The 21,915-nt window shown below is 38.1% G+C and overlaps 2 protein-coding genes across 2 annotated transcripts; one reads left to right on the top strand and one right to left on the bottom strand.

The window, feature by feature from the left end:
- The first annotated feature begins 6,043 nt into the window (after nt 1–6,043).
- Nucleotides 6,044–8,005, top strand: LOC109705863 (UPF0481 protein At3g47200-like). Its single transcript, XM_020226647.1, has one exon. The coding sequence runs from the start codon at nt 6,120–6,122 to the stop codon at nt 7,704–7,706; it is 1,587 nt and encodes a 528-aa protein (XP_020082236.1). The 5' UTR covers nt 6,044–6,119; the 3' UTR covers nt 7,707–8,005.
- A 9,952-nt stretch (nt 8,006–17,957) lies between these two features.
- Nucleotides 17,958–20,143, bottom strand: LOC109705857 (tropinone reductase homolog At2g29290-like). Its single transcript, XM_020226639.1, has 5 exons — nt 20,005–20,143; nt 19,637–19,844; nt 18,610–18,826; nt 18,408–18,514; nt 17,958–18,305 (listed from the first exon to the last, which is right to left on the bottom strand). The coding sequence occupies exons 1-5, from the start codon at nt 20,085–20,087 to the stop codon at nt 18,129–18,131; spliced, it is 792 nt and encodes a 263-aa protein (XP_020082228.1). The 5' UTR covers nt 20,088–20,143; the 3' UTR covers nt 17,958–18,128.
- Nucleotides 20,144–21,915: the final 1,772 nt, after the last annotated feature.

The following is a 21,915-nucleotide window of genomic DNA, read 5'->3' as shown; positions in this document are numbered from 1 at the left end:
TGCGGAGATAGGACAAATATAAGACGATAAATATTCACCACTATGCGGAATTCACCAACACAATGGTTGAGCAACACTCTTCTCTCATAAGAAATCCACCTAGGAGATAGGAGCAAGAAGAAATCATTCTTCACAAATAAAAGTAGAAACTTCAACTCAACTTGACTTTTTTTCATTATAAAATTATTACATATTTATAAGCTCTCAAATGACCTTTCATCTTCTCTACACATTAATGCACTCTTTAATTTTATAGAAAAATTAAAAGGTACTTTTAGAAATACTAAAAGACACACAAATCTAGACTATCATAACTCATTTTTAAGAAAACGAAAAGACAATTATAGAAAAACAAAGGGATACACTTATTTCAAAACGAACATTTATTAAGTGATTAATGGCTTCATCCATCAACTTCAGGAACGGTGTCATTCTCCCCCGGTTGAAAAGAACTTGTCCTCAAGTTCAGCATGTGGGTTGTCTTCATAATACGGTGAAAGATCTGCAATATTGAAAGTCGCCGAAACATTGTAGTCACCGGGCAACTCAATCTTATAGGCATTCTCTTCAATCCTCTTAAGCACTTTGAATCATAGTTAGTTAATTCGGATTCGGCAAAAATTCGGTACGGGTATAATTCGGATAAAATTCGTCTTTTAATTTTTAAATTCATTGAAAAATACGGTTAAAAATCGGATTCGATAATTATTCGGATACGTGATTTATACGGATATTATACGTCTACCAATTAAAAATTCGGCATCAAAAATTCGGCTATATAATAAATATATAATAATTAATATACTATATATATTATTATTATAATTTTTATATATAGATTAAATATATTCATATATTAATAATAAAAATATATTAATAATACATAAAATTTATATATTTAAAATATTAATAAATAATGAAAAATTTATAAATAAAATATTATATAAATATTTTTATATAAAAATAAAATAATATATAAAAAGAGCGGCGACGACGTGTCGGGCTGGGTTCTACGCCTGGACTGGCCTGTGAGTGAACTGAATCCGCCTCCGCCTCGGATGCGGATCCGGTCTGGAGAAGCTACAGAGAGGAAGTGCGAACCCAAGACCCGAACAGGGCATTTCCATAGTTCACCCCTTGGATGCGGATCCGGTAACGCTACAGTGAGGGAGCGCGAACCCAAAACCCGAACAAGCTTCTTCTTCTTCACAAAACTCGCCGCCGTCATTACTCCTCTTTGCCATGGATCTTCTCTTGTCTTCCTCTGGTTCCTTCACCTTATCCTACTCCTACGCTTCCCACTCAGGTCATGGTAGCACCATGACAATCCCTTCCCCTCAACGCGAGCGGCAACGAGAGCGGCGACGACGCGACCGCGATCGCCGAATTTTTGGGCGAATTATTCGCGAATCGCGACTAATTCGCGAATAATTTTTTTTGATGAAAAAATCGCGATTTTTTTCGTACTTTTCGAAAAAATACGAAAACCACCGTTTAATTCGTATCTTAAAAAATACGCCAATAATTCGCGTATTAATCGCGAATTAACTAACTAAGCTTTGAATGGTCCATCTGCTCTTGGTTTAAGCTTGCCATGTCGTCCTTGTGGAAAGCACTCTTTACGAAGATGCACCCACACTAGATCTCCTTCTTTGAAGGTCGCTGGTTTGCGATGTCTGTTGGCCGCCTTTTGATACTTCTCATTGTGCTTAATGATGCGAGCTCGAACTTGCTCATGCAATTGCTTAATGTGCTTGGCTTGTTCATCAGCATCACTGCTAAAAAATAAGTAGTAGAGAGGGGAGAGAGGTCAAGCGGGCTAATGGGATTGCGACCATAAACTACCTGGAATGGACTTGCACCGGTTGTTTGACTAGATGAACGGTTGTAGGCAAATTCAGCTTGCGGCAAAACTAGATCCCATTGCCGAATATTCTTGCCTACCAAACTTCGTAGAAGATTATCCAAGCTTCGGTTGACAACCTCCGTTTGACCATCGGTTTGGAGATGATGAGAAGAGCTAAATTGGAGGGTAATGCCCAACTTTCTCCATAAAGTACGCCAAAAATGACTAACAAATTTTGGATCTCTGTCAGAAGTGATCGTTTTTGGAATGTCATGGTGCTTAACGATCTCCCGGAAGTAGAGGTCAGCGATGTGAGTAGCATCCATCGTCTTCGTGCATGGAACGAAATGTGCCATTTTGGAGAATCGATCAACGACCACCATAATAGAGTCCTTGTGCCGTTGAGTCCGCGGTAGACCCAAAACGAAGTCAAGACTCACATCCTCCCATGGCGCATTAGGAACTGGCAATGGAGTGTAGAGGCCAGTATTTTGAACATGGCTCTTAGCAATATAACAAGTTTTGCATCTTGCAATATAGTTAGAAATATTTTTATATAGGTGTGGCCAATAAAAATGCTCTTGTAACAGGGCTACCGTCTTGTCTCTTCCAAAGTGACCGCTAAGTCCTCCTTCATGGGCTTCTTTAATAATGAAATAACATAGAGAACATTGAGGAATACATAAAAGATTGCCTTTGAAAAGATAGCCATCGTGCAGAATAAATTTATTGTGAGATCCATTTGAACAATTAATCTTTCCATACCTTGCCAAAATACGAATCATCCTCGTAGAGCTCCTTGAGCACCTCGAAGCCTAGAACTTGCACTTGCATGGCTGAAAGTAAAGTATGTCTTCGGCTCAAGGCATCTGCCACTTGGTTTTGCTTACCCGCCTTGTGTTTAATGTGAAAAGTATAAGCTTGTAAAAATTCTATCCATTTAGCATGCCTTCTATTGAGTTTGTGTTGGCCATGAATATACTTTAAGGCCTCATGATCAGAAAAGAGAATAAACTCCTTAGAAATAAGATAGTGGCGCCAATGCTCCAAAGCTCGAACGATAGCATAAAACTCTTTGTCATAGGTAGAATAATTTTATCAGGAATTATTCAACTTTTCACTGAAGAAAGCAAGAGGTTTACCTTCTTGGCTAAGTACCGCACCGATTCCCACATTTGAGGCATCGCACTCCACTTCGAACACTTTGTCAAAGTCGGGGATTGTAAGGAGGGGAGCTTCTATCATCCTTGTTTTCAGAAGCTCAAAACTCTTCTTTGCATTATTCGTCCATTTGAAAGATCCTCCTTTCAAGCAATCAGTGATGGGGGTTATGATAGTGCTAAACCCTTTGATGAAGCGCCGGTAGAAAGAAGCAAGGCCATGAAAGCTTCGAATGTCCTGAAGTGAAGTAGGTTCGGGCCACGAAACAATGGCCTCAACCTTCGCTGGATCCATCTTGATACCTTCGGCCGAGACAACATAGCCCAAAAAGACTAGGCTATTTGTCACAAAGTTGCATTTCTTTAAATTGGCGTATAGCTTTTGCTCCCGTAGAATTTGGAATACTTGTCGAAGATGTGTTATATGCTCCTCAATGCTTTTACTGTAGATCAAAATATCGTCAAAGTAAACAACAAGAAACTTACCAATAAAGGGTTTGAATACATGATTCATGAGTCGCATAAAAGTGCTTGGAGCATTTGAAAAGCCAAATGGCATGACCATCCATTCGTAGAGACCGTCACGCGTCTTGAAAGCCGTTTTCCATTCATCACGAGGGCGCATACGGATTTGATGATAGCCACTTCTTAGATCAATTTTTGAGAAGACTGAGGCACCATGAAGTTGGTCAAGAAGATCGTCGAGACGTGGAATAGAAAAGCGGTACTTAATAGTGATTTTGTTAACCGCTCTACTATCCACACACATGCGCCAAGATTTATCCTTCTTTGGCACTAGTAGCGTCGACACTGCACAGGGGCCCATACTTTCTCATGCTAAGTCCTTTCGAATAAGATCTTCAACTTGTCGTTGTAGCTCTTCATTCTCCTTCGGATTCATTCGATATGCTGCCTTATTGGGGATAGCGGCGCTCGCCACAAGATCAATGCAATGTTGGATCTCCCGCATAGGTGGAAGACCAGGTGGAATCTCCTCCGGAATTACATCTTTAAACTCATGAATAAGGGGTACGATGATAGGAGGTATCGTATTCTCTATTTTATTTTCCTCTACAAGGAGTAAAGCATAGGCCTCGGAGGATTTTGACAACTCCTTAAGAAATAATGATTTAGAACATAAGATTTTATCCTCTTCTGTAGAAAATTTGGATAAATACTCAGGTTTGGAAGGGCCTAGTGTGATTTTAGTGCCATCCTTAGTGAAGGAATAAGTATTCTTAAAACCATCATGTATGACTTTTCTATCAAACTGCCATGGACGTCCAAGAAGTAAGTGACATGCATCCATAGGGATGACATCACACCACACTTCATCCTTATAATTTTTACCAATAGAGAAGTCAACTAAGTATCTTTTCTCCACTTTCAGATCATTTTCTTTCTTAAGCCAAGAGAGTTTATATGGTTGGGGATGTTTCTCTATAGGAAGCTGTAGCTTCTCTACCATAGTAGTAGAAACTACATTTTCACAACTACCCTCATCTATAATAACATTACATACCTTGCCATGGGAAGTGCACCGTGTGTGAAAAATATTGTTGCGAAGCCAATCATCTTCCTTGACAGGTGTAGCGCTTAAGGCTCATCGAATGACAAGAGCCTCTCCTCCATCACCATAAGTGACTTCATCTTCCCCTTCCACTTCTTCATCATACACGGGTGATGTAGTTTCAAGACATTCCTCTTCATCAGGTATCTCGTCCAACAGAGTAACAATTCTTCTATTTGGGCATTCGAAGGCAATGTGTCCGAAGCCTTGACATTTGTAGCACCGTCGCGGGTTGGAATTCGAAGAACTAGGATAATTAGAAGTACTCACCGCATCTTGCTTCAGATGAGACTTTTGGGATATGGACTTAGAAGTTTGAGAAGTACTCCCCCGGTTGGGAGTGTTCTCACGGGCTATGGATCGATTACCACTGGCACTTGATGCTCGACGCACCTCCTTTCCCTTGAGCTATCTCTCCGCTTTAATCGCAAGCTTGTAGACGTCGTTGTATGTCCAATAAGGCTGAAGGTCGACGATGTCGAAAATCTCACGACGAAGCCCACCGAGGTAACGAGCGATGGTTTGCTCCTCCGGTTCGTAAATACCGCACCGCATCATAAGATGATCAAACTCCTCCGAGTATTCCTCAACAGAGCGATTCTCTTGTTTCAAGCGGTGAAACTTGAGAAACGCATCTTGCATATAGAACCTAAATGTCCTATCCACAAGAGCGAAGAAAAAGATGCCTTATCTACAACGAAAATTTAATCATTTAAATTGAAACAAGTGGCAAATTTAGAACCTAAAAAGAACTCGTGCCGAATGACTTGTTGAGAGGTCTTCTTCTGCATGCCATTGAGTCAACAATCGTCTTAATGACAAATAATTATGCAGACTTTTGATCTTTAGATAAAAAATAATTTTTATATAAATCCACCAATGACCAACCGTCTCTAGTGTAAGTGACAACAGATTTGGTGGTTGGTAACTAAAGTTTTAAGTTTGAAACCTAATTGCTTCACAATTTGGTATGAGTTTATTTTCAAAAAAATAAATGAAATGGGTAATATATCACCTTTTTCTCAAAAAAAAAAAAGAAGAAAAAGATTAGCATTAAAAATTAAATAAATTTATCTAACATAAAATAATTAAGAATTTTAAAAATTTTAAAATTAAGAGTTTGAAAATTAATTCGATACTAAGTTATGAAACTAAAAATTTATCTAAAAAACTATTTAATTTTTTTTTTTGTGATTTTTAAATATATATTAAATTTTTACTCGAGATGTGAAATCTAACGCCCAAATCGCGATATATTCCACGGGCTCAAATATACACTTTGAATTTCAAATCTACGGGAGACCTAAGTTGCTTCTATCTCTGTACGCTCAATTCATTTTACTTAATAAATGAAACAGATAGCTTTCTATTTATTTCTCAAAAAAAAAAAAAAATCCAAGTCTCCTAATAATTTCTGTCCCAATCCAGGGAGCTCTTCTGCGTCTGCGGTTATAAATAAGCCGAGGGAGGAAAACTCTTCCCACCTATTTTTTGTGCACCAATTAATTCGTGAGCGTTTGAGAAACTCTGCAATAAGTTGACGATGGAAGGATTGGAAGAAGCGAGAATAGATATTCCCCAGTCCCTGGTACTGGCCAGGCATATACAACGCCCCTCAAGCGATGAGCTGACGGCCGCGGATAAGAAGTTCACGTTCTTCCGCGTCCCGGCCCTCATCCGGGAGCGCAACAAGGAGCTGTACGAGCCCCGAATGGTCGCCATCGGCCCCTACGGTTGCCGTGACGAGCCCTCCCTTCGGGAGACGGAGTGGCTTAAACAACGTTACCTCCAGTCATTCCGCTCTCGCAGCGGCGACAGCCGCATCAATTACTACAAAGCCAAGATCAGGGAGTTGGAGCCAAAGGCGCGGCGGTGCTACTTCGAACCTGTCAAGCTCAACGCCAAGAAGTTCGTGGAGATCCTGCTTCTCGACGGGTGCTTCATCCTAGAGTTCCTCATCAAGTGGTACCAAGGGAACAAGGACGACTTGTTCGCTGCGGATTGGAGCTTGCCGCTCATTCGCGACGATTTGCTCTTGCTCGAGAACCAAATCCCCCTCTTCGTGCTCGACGAGTTGTTCGAACTCGTCACGCCCACCTTGGACAGCGAGATACCTTCAACTCTGATGGAGCTTCTTGTAAAGTTCCTCGAGAGCATAAACCTCGAGAGCCCGGAGGAAGATATAGAGAGCACAGACAAGGAAGTGCAAGGCAATCACGATCACCCCCTACGTGTGCCCCGCGAAGCCAAAGATTTTGGTCACTTGTTGCATCTCTACTACCACTGCTATGTCACGAAACCACAAACTAACCCGACGGGCAGGACCATCCGCGGTACTATTCTCAAATGGTTATGGCCGTGTAGGATCTTCGCCCTGCTCCCCTCTTGTATCACCTTGCTGCTTTCTTGTATCCGATTGAAGAATTGCAGGTCACAGGAGCCGGCTAAGAAAAGATTTCCAAGGACGATTCCATCCGCTACCGAGCTCGTGGAGGCCGGAGTGACAATTAAGAAGAAGACGACGAAGAAGAAGAAGGACAGGAAGAAGGAGGAGGAGGAGGAGAAGAAGAAGGAGAAGAAGGAGGAGGAGGAGAATCAGAATCAGAGTCAGAATCAGAATCAGAGGCGTCTTAGTGCCTTCCTAGATGTAGCATTTCACAATGGCGTGCTCGAGATCCCTTTCCTTTCTGTGGAGCCCTCCACCCTACCTCGGTTCTCGAACCTCGTGGCCTTCGAGCAGTGCAGCAGGTGCAAGCCGAAGGAGGCTTACATGACGAGCTACGCGGTGTTCATGGACTGCCTCATCAACACGCGGGAAGATGTGGCGATACTCCACAAGCTCGGAATCCTGGAGAACAATCTGGCGAGCGACGAGGACCTGGCGGCCTTCTTCAACCAGCTCGCCGACTGCGCCACCCTGGATCCCGAGAACCACTACCTCGTCGAACTGTTCCGGGGCGTGAGGAAGTACTGCAGTTCGCCTTGGCCCTCGTGGAGGGCGAAGCTGGTGAGGGACTATTTCAGCAATCCATGGGCCATCCTTTCTTTGTTCGCAGCAGCTGTCCTTCTTATTCTCACCATCCTCCAAACTGTCTACACTATCTACCCTTACTATCATCCTGGGAATTAGTTGTGTCCAATTTAGCTTAAGTCACTCCGAGCAGACACTGGATGCCTACAAATTGGTGTGAGGTCCTCACACTAAGCCGCAGTGTTAAGCAATAGTAGCATATATAGAGAGTTCAGAGTATGGAGAGATTTAGAGGAGGGTTGGTGTGCCAGTCACTTGCAACTTCAGGTGTGTATGTGTGTGTGCCGGTCTATCATAAAATAATGTGGGCATGAGTGTGTGCGAGTCTACTATAAAATAATTGTTGTATGTGATCGAGGTAATATTGTATAAGTGTTCTTAATTTGTAAGGTAATAAAAGCGTTAATTTCGTACAGCTTGGTATAAAGATATTCAGTGACAGATAAATTTCTCTAAAATATATGTTATATTGGATTTAGATTTATAGTTATCTAAATTGAAGTTAAATTCTAGCCTAATTAGAATAAAATGTAATTTAAATTAATTTGGGCTATATGAATTATAAATAGGAGTTTAATTCTAATTCAATTAGAATTAGACTTGTGTTTATGGCCTATATATATATGTATTATATATATATATATATATATATTGCTATGGCTAAATTAATGAAGCCATGAAGCGATGCCTTATTAAGCTCTAATTAAGCCATGCAGGTGAGAGACAGCAGAGCCTCTCAACTGGAACTCTAATTAAAAGGGGCAAGCATAATTGAGGCAAGCTGTGCGCGCTTGAGCAACGCAAGAGATGATTCTTGTGTCCGTAATCCGTATATGCGTGGTAACACCGGCGTGGTGTGCATTGGTGAGAGCCGAGCGATTTTGAAGTTGCTTGTATGGACGGGGATTGTGGCGTTTTCAATCTAATTAGAATTTTGCTCTTTTTAAAGACTATATTTTTGTGCTCCACCTTCCACATTATTTGCTTCGTCTTAAACCATGGATGTAGGCGGGTGATCGAACTATATAAATCTCAATGTGCTCTTTTTTTTTTCTTTTTCTACATTAAATATTTTTCTAAATTTATTTTTCGCTGTTTTGATTTTAATAAACTGGTATCAAAGCCTTTTCTATTCACTTGAGGATTAAGATAACGATGAAGTTCGAAATTCAAAACTTTGACAGGCCAACAGTTTTGCATTATAGCAAGCCAAGATGCGTGCTATACTAATATAGTAAGGATTACAGAAGGCACTGTTGGAAAAAGAAAAAATGCCCGATTCATTAACATCGGAGCAGAAGGAGGAGATTGATGACAAAACTCTTACGGTAATATAATTATATTTATCCAATGAGGTGACACTATTGGGAAAAGAAAAGATGCCTGATTCATTAACGCCGGAGCAGAAGAACGAGATTGATGCCAAATCTTTTATGGCAATATAATTATATTTATCCAATAAGGTATTGCATGAGGTATTGGATGAAAAGACCGTTATAGGATTGTGGCTTAAATTGGAGTCTTTATACATAAAAAAATCTCTCACCAACAAATTATATTTGAAGTAACGTCTCTTCATATTACGCATAATAAAAGATACATCTATTAAGTTGCATTTAGATGAATTTAATTTTATTGTTATGAATCTTCGCTCGATAAGTGCCAAAATAAAGGAAGAGGATGAAACTCTTTTATTATTATGTTCTTTATCCTCCTCTTATAAAAATTTTCGTGATAACTTCTTATTTGAACAAGATACTCCATGTCTCGATATGCAGATAAGCACGAGACAGGTGGTGCTTCAGCAGAAAGTTTGGTCGCTAGAGGGAGGTCTCGAGAGAAGGGTTTTAGTAACAAAAGTACATATAGATCAAAGTCAAAATATAAAAATCTGATTTGCGGTTGTAAGAAGAAAGATCACATAAAAACTAATTGCTTTAAGTTAAAAAATAAAATTAGCGAAAGAATAACAGCGAAAAGAATCAAGATAAAAAAAGAATTAATATTCGAGCAAAAGCAAGTGTTGTGGTAGGAGGAATTTAGATGGCAATAATCTTGTCTTTGTTATATTTGGTTTAGATTTGTAGTTATCTAAATTGGAGTTAAATCCTAATCTATTTAGAATTGGATATAATTTAGATTTAATTTGGCATAAATGAATTATAATTAGGAATGTAATTCTAATATAATTAGAATTAGACTCTAGTTAGGAGACATGTATTATATATACATACTACGGCCAAGTTAATAACGCCGCGACCCAATTAAGAGCCATGCAAAATTAATTCTTGGTGGTGTGGTCTGTGCTTTAATTAGAGGCAAGGTCTAATGATGCCGCAATGTTAATTAGACCCAAGTCTAATTAATTAAACCAAGCTATTCATGTTCCGTACGGTGAGGATCCACGGCGACTCTAATTAACGCCACTTTGGAGTCCGTACGGGTTAAGAGAAGTCCTTCTTTCTGAGTTGATTGTTGTGGCGTTTTCGGATCTAATTAAGCTTTGGTCTTTCGAGATATCTTTTTTGTACTCCGCCTTTTCGATATTAATAAAGTATTTTCTCCGTCTTCACCCGTGGACGTAGGCCGTTGGCCGAACCACGTAAATATCGGTGTGCTCTTTCCTCTTTTCTTTTCTTTTCGTTTCCTGCATTAAATTATTTTCTAGATCTATTTTTTGCCGTTCCAATTTTAACAAACTAGTATTAGAGACTTTCTATTCCCTTTGAGGATTAAGATGACGACGAAGTTCGAGATTCAGAAATTTGACAGGACAAACAGTTTCGCATTATGGCAAGTTAAGATGCGTGCTGTATTGACGCAGTAAGGATTGCAGAAGGCACTGTTTGGGAAAAGAAAAGATGCCCGATTCGTTAACAGCAGAGCAGAAGGAGGAGATTGATGATAAAGCTCTTACGGCAATACAATTATGTTTATCCGATGAGGTATTGCGCGAGGTCTTGAATGAAAAGACCGCTGCAGGGCTTTGGCTTAAATTGGAGTCTCTCTATATGACGAAGTCTCTCACCAACAAGTTATATTTGAAGCAACGTCTCTTCATGTTGCGCATGGCGGAAGGTACCTCTATTAAGTCGCATTTAGATGAATTTAATTCTATTATTATGGATCTCCGCTCGATAGATGTTAAAATCGAGGAGGAAGATGAAGCCATTTTATTATTATGTTCTCTACCGCCCTCTTATAAGAATTTTCGTGAGACTTTCTTGTTTGGACGAGATACTCTATGTCTCGATGATGTTAAATCCTCTTTACTTTCAAAAGAGAGAATTGACATGCAGATAAGCAACGAGACAGGTGGAGCTTCAGGACAAGGTTTGGTCGCTAGAGGGAGGTCTCGGGAGAAGGGTTCCGGTAATAGAGGTACATCTAGATCAAAGTCAAAGCACAGAAATCTGATTTGTGGTTATTGTAAGAAGAAGGGTCACATAAAAGCTGATTGTTTCAAGTTGAAAAATAAAGAGCAGCGGAAGAATAACGGTGATAAAAATCAAAGTCAGAAAAATATCAATGCTGAAGCAGAAGCAAGTGTTGCAGCAGGAGAATCAGATAAAAATGATATCGTCTTTACAGTTACGGATAAGACACGCAGACAGGATGAGTGGCTTATGGACTCCGCATGTTCTTTTCATATCTGTACACATAGAGAATGGTTCTCGACGTACATGCCTATTAAAGGTGGAGATGTATTGATGGGAAATCACTCTAAGTGCACAGTTATTGGAATTGGCACTATTCGGGTACGAATGTTCGATGGAGTAGTGAGGACTATATCTGAGGTTCGGCATGTTCCGGATATGAGAAAAAATCTGATCTCATTGGGTACACTTGATACTAAAGGCTTTAAGTATTCTTCAGCTGATGGATTAATGAAGGTCGCTAAAGGGAATCTTGTAGTGATGAAGGCCAAATTGTCCGACATGTTATATGTTCTACAGGGTTCCACTGTGACAGGTTCAGCAGCAGTGACTTCTTCTTCTAAGTCAGATTCGGATAGCACCAGATTATGGCATATGCGACTGGGCCATATGAGTGAATATGGTATGATGAAGTTGGACGAGAGAGGTTTACTTGGTAGTCAGAGTTTAGAAAAGTTGGACTTCTGCGAGCATTGTGTTCTTGGCAAACAAAAGAGAGTCAGCTTTAAGGCCGCAGTTCACCGAACAAAAGGTACTCTGGACTACATCCATTCTGATCTTTGGGGACCTTCTCGTACTCCTACTCATGGTGGTGCTAGATATATATTGACTTTTATTGACGACTATTCTCGTAAAGTGTGGGCGTTCTTTCTGAAAAGTAAGGATGAGGTGTTCAATTATTTCAAGCAGTGGAAGGTCGTGATTGAAAAGCAAACTGAAAAGAAGATCAAGAGATTAAGGACCGACAACGGTTTGGAATTCTGTTCGTCAGAGTTTGAAGAATTCTGCAAAAAGGAAGGGATCGTTCGACATAAAACAGTTAGGCATACTCCACAGCAGAACGGGGTGGCCGAACGGATGAATAGAACTCTTTTGGAGAGGGCCCGTTCTATGCTCTCTAATGCTGGCTTAGCTAAGAGTTTCTCGGCAGAGGCGATCTCTACGGCATGCTATCTAGTGAATCGATCTCCACATTCAGCACTTGATTGCAAAACTCCGGAGGAGGTATGGTCTGGTAGCCCTTCTGATTATTCTAATTTGCGAATATTTGGTTGTCCTGCTTATGTTCATGTTAATGAAGGCAAGTTAGAACCTAGGGCTAAAAAGTGCATTTTTATTGGTTATGCATCGGGGGTTAAGGGATATAGATTGTGGTATCCTGAATCGTCTAAATTAATTATTAGTAGGGATGTCACATTTGATGAATCTGCTATGTTATATCCTAACCGTAATTCTTCTAATGAGACCCCGAGTGCTAGCAAGCAGGTGGAGGTAGAGACCGATGGTATAGTTCAGTCACAGGATTCTTCTCAGTCAGAACAAGTTCAGTCGACAGACATCTCAGTAACTGAAACCCCACAAGTTGAGAGGCAGAGCATTGCTACAGGCAGAGCGAGGAGACAGATTAAACCACCGCAGAGATATGGTTATGAAGATATGGTTGCGTACGCTCTTTCAGTGGCACAAGATACAGAAGAAGAAGGTGAACCTTCCACATATAATCAAGCTATTTCGGGTGCCAGTTCTGCAGAGTGGTTGATGGCGATGAATGAGGAGATGGAGTCTCTCCATAAGAATCGCACATGGGAGTTGGTAAAACCGCCTACAGGCAAGAAAATTGTCGGCTGTAAGTGGGTCTTCAAGAAAAAGGACGGAATCCCTGGCGTGGAAGATACAAGGTATAAAGCTCGTTTAGTTGCTAAGGGCTACAGTCAGGTAGAAGGTGTGGACTTTAATGATATTTTCTCACCCGTCGTAAAGCATACTTCTATTCGTATTCTTTTATCGTTAGTAGCCATGAATGACCTGTATCTTGAGCAGCTTGATGTTAAGACAGCTTTTCTGCATGGAGAACTTGAGGAGCAAATTTATATGAAACAGCCGGAGGGATTCATTGTTGAAGGGAAGGAGGACCATGTTTGCCTGTTAAAGAAATCGCTTTATGGCTTAAAACAGTCTCCTCGACAATGGTATAAGCGGTTCGACTCCTTCATGACAGGTCACGGATATTCCAGAAGCAAACGTGACAGTTGCGTATATTTTAGAAAGCTTGATAAGGGATCTTTCATATATTTGTTGCTCTATGTCGATGATATGTTAATTGCTTCCAGCGACATAGTTGAGATAAATAAATTGAAGGCTTTACTTAAGGGTGAGTTTGGGATGAAAGATCTAGGTGCTGCTAAGAAAATCCTTGGTATGGAAATTAAGAGGGACAATAAGTCAGGACTACTGCATTTGACACAGGAGAAATATATAGAGAAGATTTTAAAGCGTTTTGGGATGACAGACGCAAAACCAGTGAGCACTCCTTTTGCGGCGCATTTCAGACTTTCCGCCGAGTTATCACCGCAGTCTGATGATGAGCGGGAGTACATGTCACATGTTCCCTATTCCAGTGCTGTCGGGAGCATAATGTACGCCATGGTTTGCACACGGCCGGACATCTCCTACGCAGTGAGCATGGTTAGCAGGTATATGACCAATCCTGGTAAGGCTCATTGGCAGGCTGTTAAGTGGATTTTGAGATACTTACGAGGTACCACTAACACTTGTTTAGAGTTTGGGAGGTGTAAGGATAGTGTGGTTGGATATGTTGATTCGGACTTTGCAGGTGATTTGGATAGGAGGAGATCACTTTCAGGTTATGTATTCTCTATTGGCGGATGTGCAGTTAGTTGGAAAGCTTCACTACAACCTATTGTCGCCTTGTCTACGACGGAGGCGGAATATATTGCTATGACAGAGGGTGTGAAGGAAGCTATGTGGCTAAGAGGCTTATTTGGAGAGCTTTCTTCTTATTGGGATCCGACGGTTGTTTATTCGGACAGTCAAAGTGCTATTCATTTGTCTAAAGATCAAATGTTTCATGAGAGGACAAAGCACATCGATGTAAAGTTTCACTTTGTTCGGGATGTGATTGGGAAACGCACGTTGACAGTTAAGAAAATTGGTACTGAGGACAATCCGGCGGATATGCTTACTAAGTCCCTTACTATTGCCAAGTTCAAACATTGTTTGGACTTGGTGGCAGTTGGCAGCACTTGAGACCCTATGGGGCGTTTGGAGAAGACGGAACACAGAGCGTTAAGGAGCATTAAGGCGAATTAAATTCAAGGTGAAGTTTTGTGGCGATCTCGACATAGCGGCAGCTAAACTACAAATTAAACCAAGGTGGAGATTGTTATATTTGGTTTAGATTTGTAGTTATCTAAATTGAGGATAAATCCTAATCTAATTGGGATTAGATATTATTTAGATTTAATTTGGCATATATGGATTATAATTAGGAGTGTAATTCTAATCTAATTAGAATTAGACTCTAATTAGGAGACATGTATTATATATACATGCTACGGCCAAGTTAATGAAGCCGCGACCCAATTAAGAGCCATGCAAAATTAATTCAGTTGTTAGTGGTCCATGCTCTAATTAGAGGCAAGCTCTAATGATGCCGCATTGTTAATTAGACTCAAGTCTAATTAATTAAGTCAACATTCTGGTGAAGGAGCCGCGGCCCGTTACATGCTAATTAATTAAGGTGAAGGAGTCGCGGCCTGCACATGCTAATTAATTAAGGCGACAGGCATATTGTTGCTATTCCGAGGCATCAAAAAAGGAGCCGCACATCATCTATGGTGAGCCGAGCTATCTTATTTGGAGTCGCTTGTAGGATGCGGATTTCGGCGTTTTCGATCTAATTAAATTTTGGTTCTTTGAGAGATCTTCTTTGTACTCCGCCTTTTTGACATTAATAAATTATTTGCTCCGTCTTCGCCCGTGGACGTAGGCCGTTGGCCGAACCACGTAAATATCGGTGTGTTCTTTCCGCTTATCTTTTCTTTTCTTGCATTAAATTATTTTCTGGATCTATTTTTCGCCGTTCCGCATTTTAAAACAAGTTGAGCATATTGAGATGAAAAATAGCTGGTATTCAGTCGTTTAATAACCGAGCCACGAATAATGAGCTAGCTTGCCAAACACATGTAAACATTATAGCTCTATTACCTGAATGAAAGTTAAAAAAAAAAAATTAGAATCTTAATCTAATAATTAAATTTTATAAAATATAGGTCTCTTTACAATTTTGGTTGGCGCTATATTATTAAATAGTAGAAATTTTGTTATAGTATATATATATATATACTAATATATATATTATTATATTATATATAATATATATTACTAGTATAATAATATATATTTATTAGAGTCGGCTACTATACTCTTATAAGTATGATCGCCCTTGTACTCATAAGTTGTTTTCGATGATAGAGCTTCCAAATCGACGATCCACACTGTTAAACATTATCTAGAGCATTTAAAACTTCTAGAAATTAATTTTCATAATTTTTTGACATCATTTGCCTTACGATCAAAAACTCACAAAATTGACAATTTTTAACAACCGTTATGGGATACTTGCTAGTTTAACGGTGTAAATGAATCGGAATTGGTTGAAATTTTGATAGAAAATTCTATTCACTACCTAGATAAAGATCAATAACTCCGATCTTAAATTGAAGGATCCGATCATCCATTTTTAGGACGTCGTTCGATTTTGATAGTTCATTTTATGCCCGCTTGATGGACTTTATTATGATTTCGAAAAATTACGAAATTTATTTTCTAAAAGTTTCAAATACTCTAGATCATATTTAACGAAGTGGATCGTCGATTCGGAAGCTCCATCATCGAAAACAACTTATGAGTACGAAGGGCCCAATACTCATAAGAGTATAGTAGCCCTACTCTCTCTCTCTCTCTCTCTCTCTCTCTCATCTTCTCTCTTCTGTATAGCTCTATAGAGCTAAGCTGGTATACTATCGGTAGCACGGAGGCCTCCGTGCTACCAAGTTGTTTTCAGTGATGCGGCTTCCAAATCGACGATCGGTTCCGTTAGACTTGATCTACACTATTCAAAGTATTTGGAAACTAAATTTCATACTTTTTTCGGCATCAATTACCTATCAAAACGAGTAGTCTAAAAATTAACGACTGAAAATAAAAATTTCATAAAAAGTGATGATAAAAGACTTGAATTTAAGATCAGAGATACTGATCTTACTCTAAGTAGTGAAAAAAATTTTCTATAAAAATTTCATCAAATTTGGATTGTTTTACACCGTTAAATTCACAAAAGCATCAAATCTACCATTAAAATTATCAATTTTGAGACCTTTTGATCACTAGCCAAATAATGTCGAAAAATTATGAAATTTAGTTTCCAAATACTTTTAAATAGTGTAGATCAAGTCTAACGGAGCCGATCGTCGATTTGAAAGCCGCATCATTGAAAACAACTTAGTAGCACGGAGGCCTCCGTGCTACCGATAGTATACCAGCCTAGCTCTCTCTCTCTCTCTCTCTAAGACGCTGAGTCCTCTCTCTCCTAACTATATATATATATAGGAGAGAGGAGAGAGAGAGAGAAGAGGCTATATTATTATATATATAATATAGTAGTAGTATATAATATAGCTCTCTCAAGCTCGAAGCGGTCCCAGGCCCAGTCTCATCTCTCTCTCCTAAATAATATAGTATAGAGAGAGAGAGAGAGAGAGAAGTGGCGGTAGCGATGCTTATGGAAGTACGGAGCGCTCCGTGCTTCCACTTTGTTTTCGATGTTCGGACTTTCGAATCGACGATCGGCTCCATTAGACTTGATCTAGGGTATTTGAAGTATTTAGAAAATAAATTTTGCGATTTTTCGATATCATTTGCCTAGTGATCGAAGTGGCTCAAAATCAACGACTGAAAATAAAAATCTTACAAAATATGATAATATGACGTTAAAATTTTAGATCAAACTTATTGATCTTGTTTTATATGGTATAAAGAATTTTCTATCAAAATTTCATGTGATTTGGATATTTCTACACCGTTAAACTTGCAACCGGCTCATCACGGCCATTAAAATTATTGATTTTGAGGCCCTTCGATCACTAGGCAAATGATATCGAAAAATCACAAAATTTATTTTCTAGGTATTTCAAATACTCTAGATCAACTCTAACGGAGCCGATCGTCGATTCGAAAGTCCGAATATCGAAAACAACTTGAAAGCACGGAGGGCTCCGTGCTTCCATAAGCATACCAGCCCACTGTATATATATATTTTCAAGTTCTTTCAAATATATCTATAAAATTAAATTATGTTAGCAAACTGTTAGGAACAGCTGTTATTTCTGTAAAATTATTATTTTGCCTTTTCAAATATATTTTTTTGCCGTCATCAACTTTTTTTATTTGCAGTCCTTAAGTTAGGGGCAAAAGAAGTATTTTGACTTTTTATTCTTTCAAATATATCCTTCTACCGCCATTAATATTTCGTATTTGTTCTTAAGTTAGGAACAAAAAAAGTATTTTGACTTCTTTTTAATTTTGGTAGAAATTTAATCTTAATTTAATCCAAAAAAACTTAACGAGAACTGTCAGCAGAGTTATTTTTAAATAACAGAAAAATATATGAGCAATATATTTTAAATTAAAAAAAAATATATATATAAGATATTTCGAAATTTTTGAAAAGTATATATAAGTAATTATTTCAATATTTATTTATCGACAGTTAAATCTTGTGAGAACTTACAATTATAAACTCAATCAAAACGCACTATGAAAGTTTAAGTGGATCATCATATCACAAATAGCAATTTATTCGAGAATGTAACCAGCACCAAACAATACATGTTATACAACACACCTGTAAAATACAAGCACACCACACATTTGAAATGAACCTAAACGCAACACATCCAATTCCATAACTATGCTTAGAGCTTCTACATATCTGAAGCTTAGTTCCAAGTTTCAACACCTAAATAAAAGTTTCTGCAGCTTCTACAAACCTGTAGGGAGGACACTAGGAAGCACCGTTGATTGTGCGGCCGCCGTCGACGCAGATGACTTGGCCGGTGGTGTACGACGCGGCCGGCATGCAAAGAAAAGCCACCATTGCAGCCACCTCCTCCGGCTCGCCGATTCGTGCGAGCGGAGCCCGAGCAGCTTCTTTTGCTGTGAGCTCCTCATTGTCAAGCAGCTGTAAGCATAACAAAAAGGAGAATCATCTTAGCGAGTAACATAACATGTAAGTTATTACTATTATTAATTTGTATAAAAGAACAAGGTCCGAAAACGTAACTGGTTTCATGAGTGGAGTTTTGATTGGCCCTGGAGCGACGCAGTTTACGCGTATGTCGTCGACCGCCCACTCGCAGGCCAGATTCTTCGTGACTTGATTCATGGCACCTGATCGGGAAGGAAAAGCACAGAGACAATAACAACATTTCGAATATCAAACTATCAAAATTTATTTAAACATGATTTGAATTCAAAATTTGTACCTTTTGTGGCGGCGTAAATGGTGAGAGCAGGGAACCCTATAACTCCTGCAATGGAGGATACAAAGACAATATTACCCCTCCCTGATGCCTTAAGGAGGGGGTGGGCTAATTGGCTTAAATGGAAAGCAGATTCAAAGTTTGTGGCCATCAAAAAAGAGTAGTCCTCAGCTGTGTACTCTGTAGTTGGCTTAGTATGGGCTGTCCCTGTGTTGTTAACCTAAAAAAAAGAACCAAAACAAATTTGAATTAATGGGATCCTATAATTGTTAAAAATTAGAAGGGTATTTGAAGACAAATAACAGCTATTGAGTTGTTGAAAATGTCTTGATTTATGTATCATATTTCTCCTTATATATATAGTTGAACATGGACTTTTGATGGAAGAAAACCTTTGTATAGGTCCCTAGTGTATGGCTCGATTTCACTTTGCTTCCTAATGTTTTCCGCCCGTAGTAACATTTTCATTAATTTTCTCGTAATAACTTTTGTATAGAATAACCAGTACAGAGAAGACATGAAGACTGGTATTCGAAATCCTAAGTTCGAGATCTTGTTGTTTTATATTTACAGCTAGATCAGCATGGCTCAAATAGTTCAAATAGGAGACTCTGCTTTTGAAGCCTAAAAGCTATTTTTGACTAGCTACCTACTTGCTAGCTTTTACCTATCAAGCTGAGAGAAGCCTAAAAGCTAGATTAGCACGGCTCAAATAGTGTCGCTAAAAACTCCAAGCATCAAATTTGATGCTTCTTCTTCTCAAACCGAGAGAAGTTGTTTTAGAAGCAAGCGAAAAAGGCTAATATAAATCTAAGTTTCTTCTAATTTATAATTTTTTTTATTTCCAATTCCACCAATATTATTATTGTTATCTGTTTTCAGTGTTCTGTAAAATTTATACGTCTATTAGTAGATGCAATTGGTGAAATGATTAGAAACTACATATCATTAATTAACTTCTTCATAAATCAATCTATAGTCTTTCAGTATTACGTAAAATATACACATGAGATAGTTTTATATCGCTTACAAGGATGTTGAGCTTTCCATGGAAAATGGATTGAACCCTCTCCATCAGCTTCTCTCTTTCGCTTCTTGAAGAGACATCACACACTGATCCAGTGACTTTCAGTTTCATCTCATCCCATCTCTTCAAGCAATTTTGGAGATCTACTTCGTTTCTACCACATACATGTACTGTCGCACCAAATCCTGCTAACTCTTCAACAACGGCATGCCTGAATAAAATTTTCAATTCAGAACAAATAAACAAAATGTAAATTAACCTATAGCATACAAATAAAGTTACTTATGTGATCTAATTAAGTGCTGGTTTAGAACTTCGAAAAAAAGAAAAGATATGAACAGTGAGAATTGATGTGAATTGTAGTATTATACCCAATCCCTTTGGTGCCTCCCGTGACCAGAGCCGTTGCTCCAGCAAGAGACCATCTCTCTCCTCTCTTACTACAATCCATCATCTCTCTCTCTCTCTCTCTCTCTCTCTCTCTCTCTCTCTCTCTTCTCTCTAGGTAGCTCTATCTCTTTTGAAAAGCGCTTTTTCTCACAATAAAGCAGGGCTTCTTAGAAAAGCACGAATTAATGGACGGCCACATATCCTCTCGCTGCTCTCTTATAAACACATACGAACAAGAGAGACGTAACTCACCGTCACTAAAACTCACTAAAACAAGTGGCAAAAGATTTGATAGTTAGTATATGAGGTTTCAAGTTCGAATCCTAATTGATTCATATTTTCAGCTAAGTTTATTTCTAAATAAAATAAACAAAGCAGATAGCATGCTACCTATCTCTCTCTCAAAAAAAAAAAAAAAGAACAAGAGAGACGTAAGCGACTATCCTTAGCGCAAGTGATAAAGAATTTGATGGTTGATACTTGACATTTCAAGTTCAAATCCAACAAGAAAGGTGTTAAAACTCTACCAGCAATATCAAATTTTTTTTTTGTTTTTTTTTTTCCAAAATTTAATTTCTATTTAATTAAGATTAACAAATTCAAATTCACTGCGAACACCCTTAAACTATGTGCCGTTTCAAAATAGGCTCTTGACTATATAATTTTTCAGCCGGCACACGAACAACTTTTCTTCTATTTAAATTGTTATACTTTATAAATTAGAAATATAATTAAATTTAACACTACTATTAACTACTGGTTCTAGTTATTTTATTTTTATTCAATTAAAGTAATTAAAATTATTAAATTTAACAAAGTTAATAGTAATTTAATATTTATTTTTCATGGGCACTTACGTGTGGAATGCACGAAGTCTTCTTGAGGCCTCAGCTATCTCTATATTTTGTAGGTTAAATTTATTTATTTAATAAATGAAATTAATAGATAATATACTATTTTTTATTAAAAAAATTAAAATATGAAAGAATGTCATGCGAAAAAATAAATTAATTGGATCCAACGGTGGAGATCGATCCTGCTTCTCCATAGATGATGCAATAACGATGGTCAAATGTTTTTTTTTTTTTTTAGAGAGAGATAGTTTGTATGCTACTTGTTTCGTTTATTTTATTTAGAAATAAACTTAGTTTAAAATGTGAATTAATTGGGATTCGTACTCGAAATCTCGGGTATCAACTATCAAATCTTTTACCACTTGCAATAGAGACGGTCCGTAATGATGGTTAACTGTTTTTTTTTTTTTGAGAGAGATAAATAACATGCTACCCGCTTCGTTTATTTTATTTAGAAATAAACTTAGCTGGAAATATGAATCAACTAGTATTCAAATTTGGATCTCAGATACGAACTACATACCTCATTTTTTGTCATTTGTTTTAGAAACGGTCGGCAATGATGGTCAAATGTTATGCTGAACTTCTACATAGTATATGCTAGGGCAGCAAGAGAAAAATGTACTTTGACAGTTTTTGAGTGACTGATTTGATCACAACAATCACTTTATTTATGACTTTTTCACACAACAATACGTAGTCACATCGATCCCATGTTATATATTTTATTATTATTTATGTGATTATGAGGCAATTGCTTACGTATCTTTTAAAATTTTCAAAATTTTTTATTTATCACATATAAAAAGTTAATATAAAATATATATATATATACTTTTTTATCCCATAGGGATCTGTGTTGACTCACCCCTATAGCTTAGTTTATTTTTTTAATAAATGAAGCGGCTCGTGTGTTAACTATTTCGCCAATTTTTTTTTTTTTTAATCTTTTTAAGTTCTTTCAAATATATCTGTAAAATTAGATTATGTTAGTAAACGATTAAGAACAGCCGTTATTTTTATAAAATTACTATTTTG

The sequence above is a fragment of the Ananas comosus genome, unplaced genomic scaffold (genome assembly GCF_001540865.1).
Source record: "Ananas comosus cultivar F153 unplaced genomic scaffold, ASM154086v1, whole genome shotgun sequence".
NCBI lineage: Eukaryota > Viridiplantae > Streptophyta > Magnoliopsida > Poales > Bromeliaceae > Ananas > Ananas comosus.
This window is presented reverse-complemented; position numbering and strand designations above follow the sequence as displayed.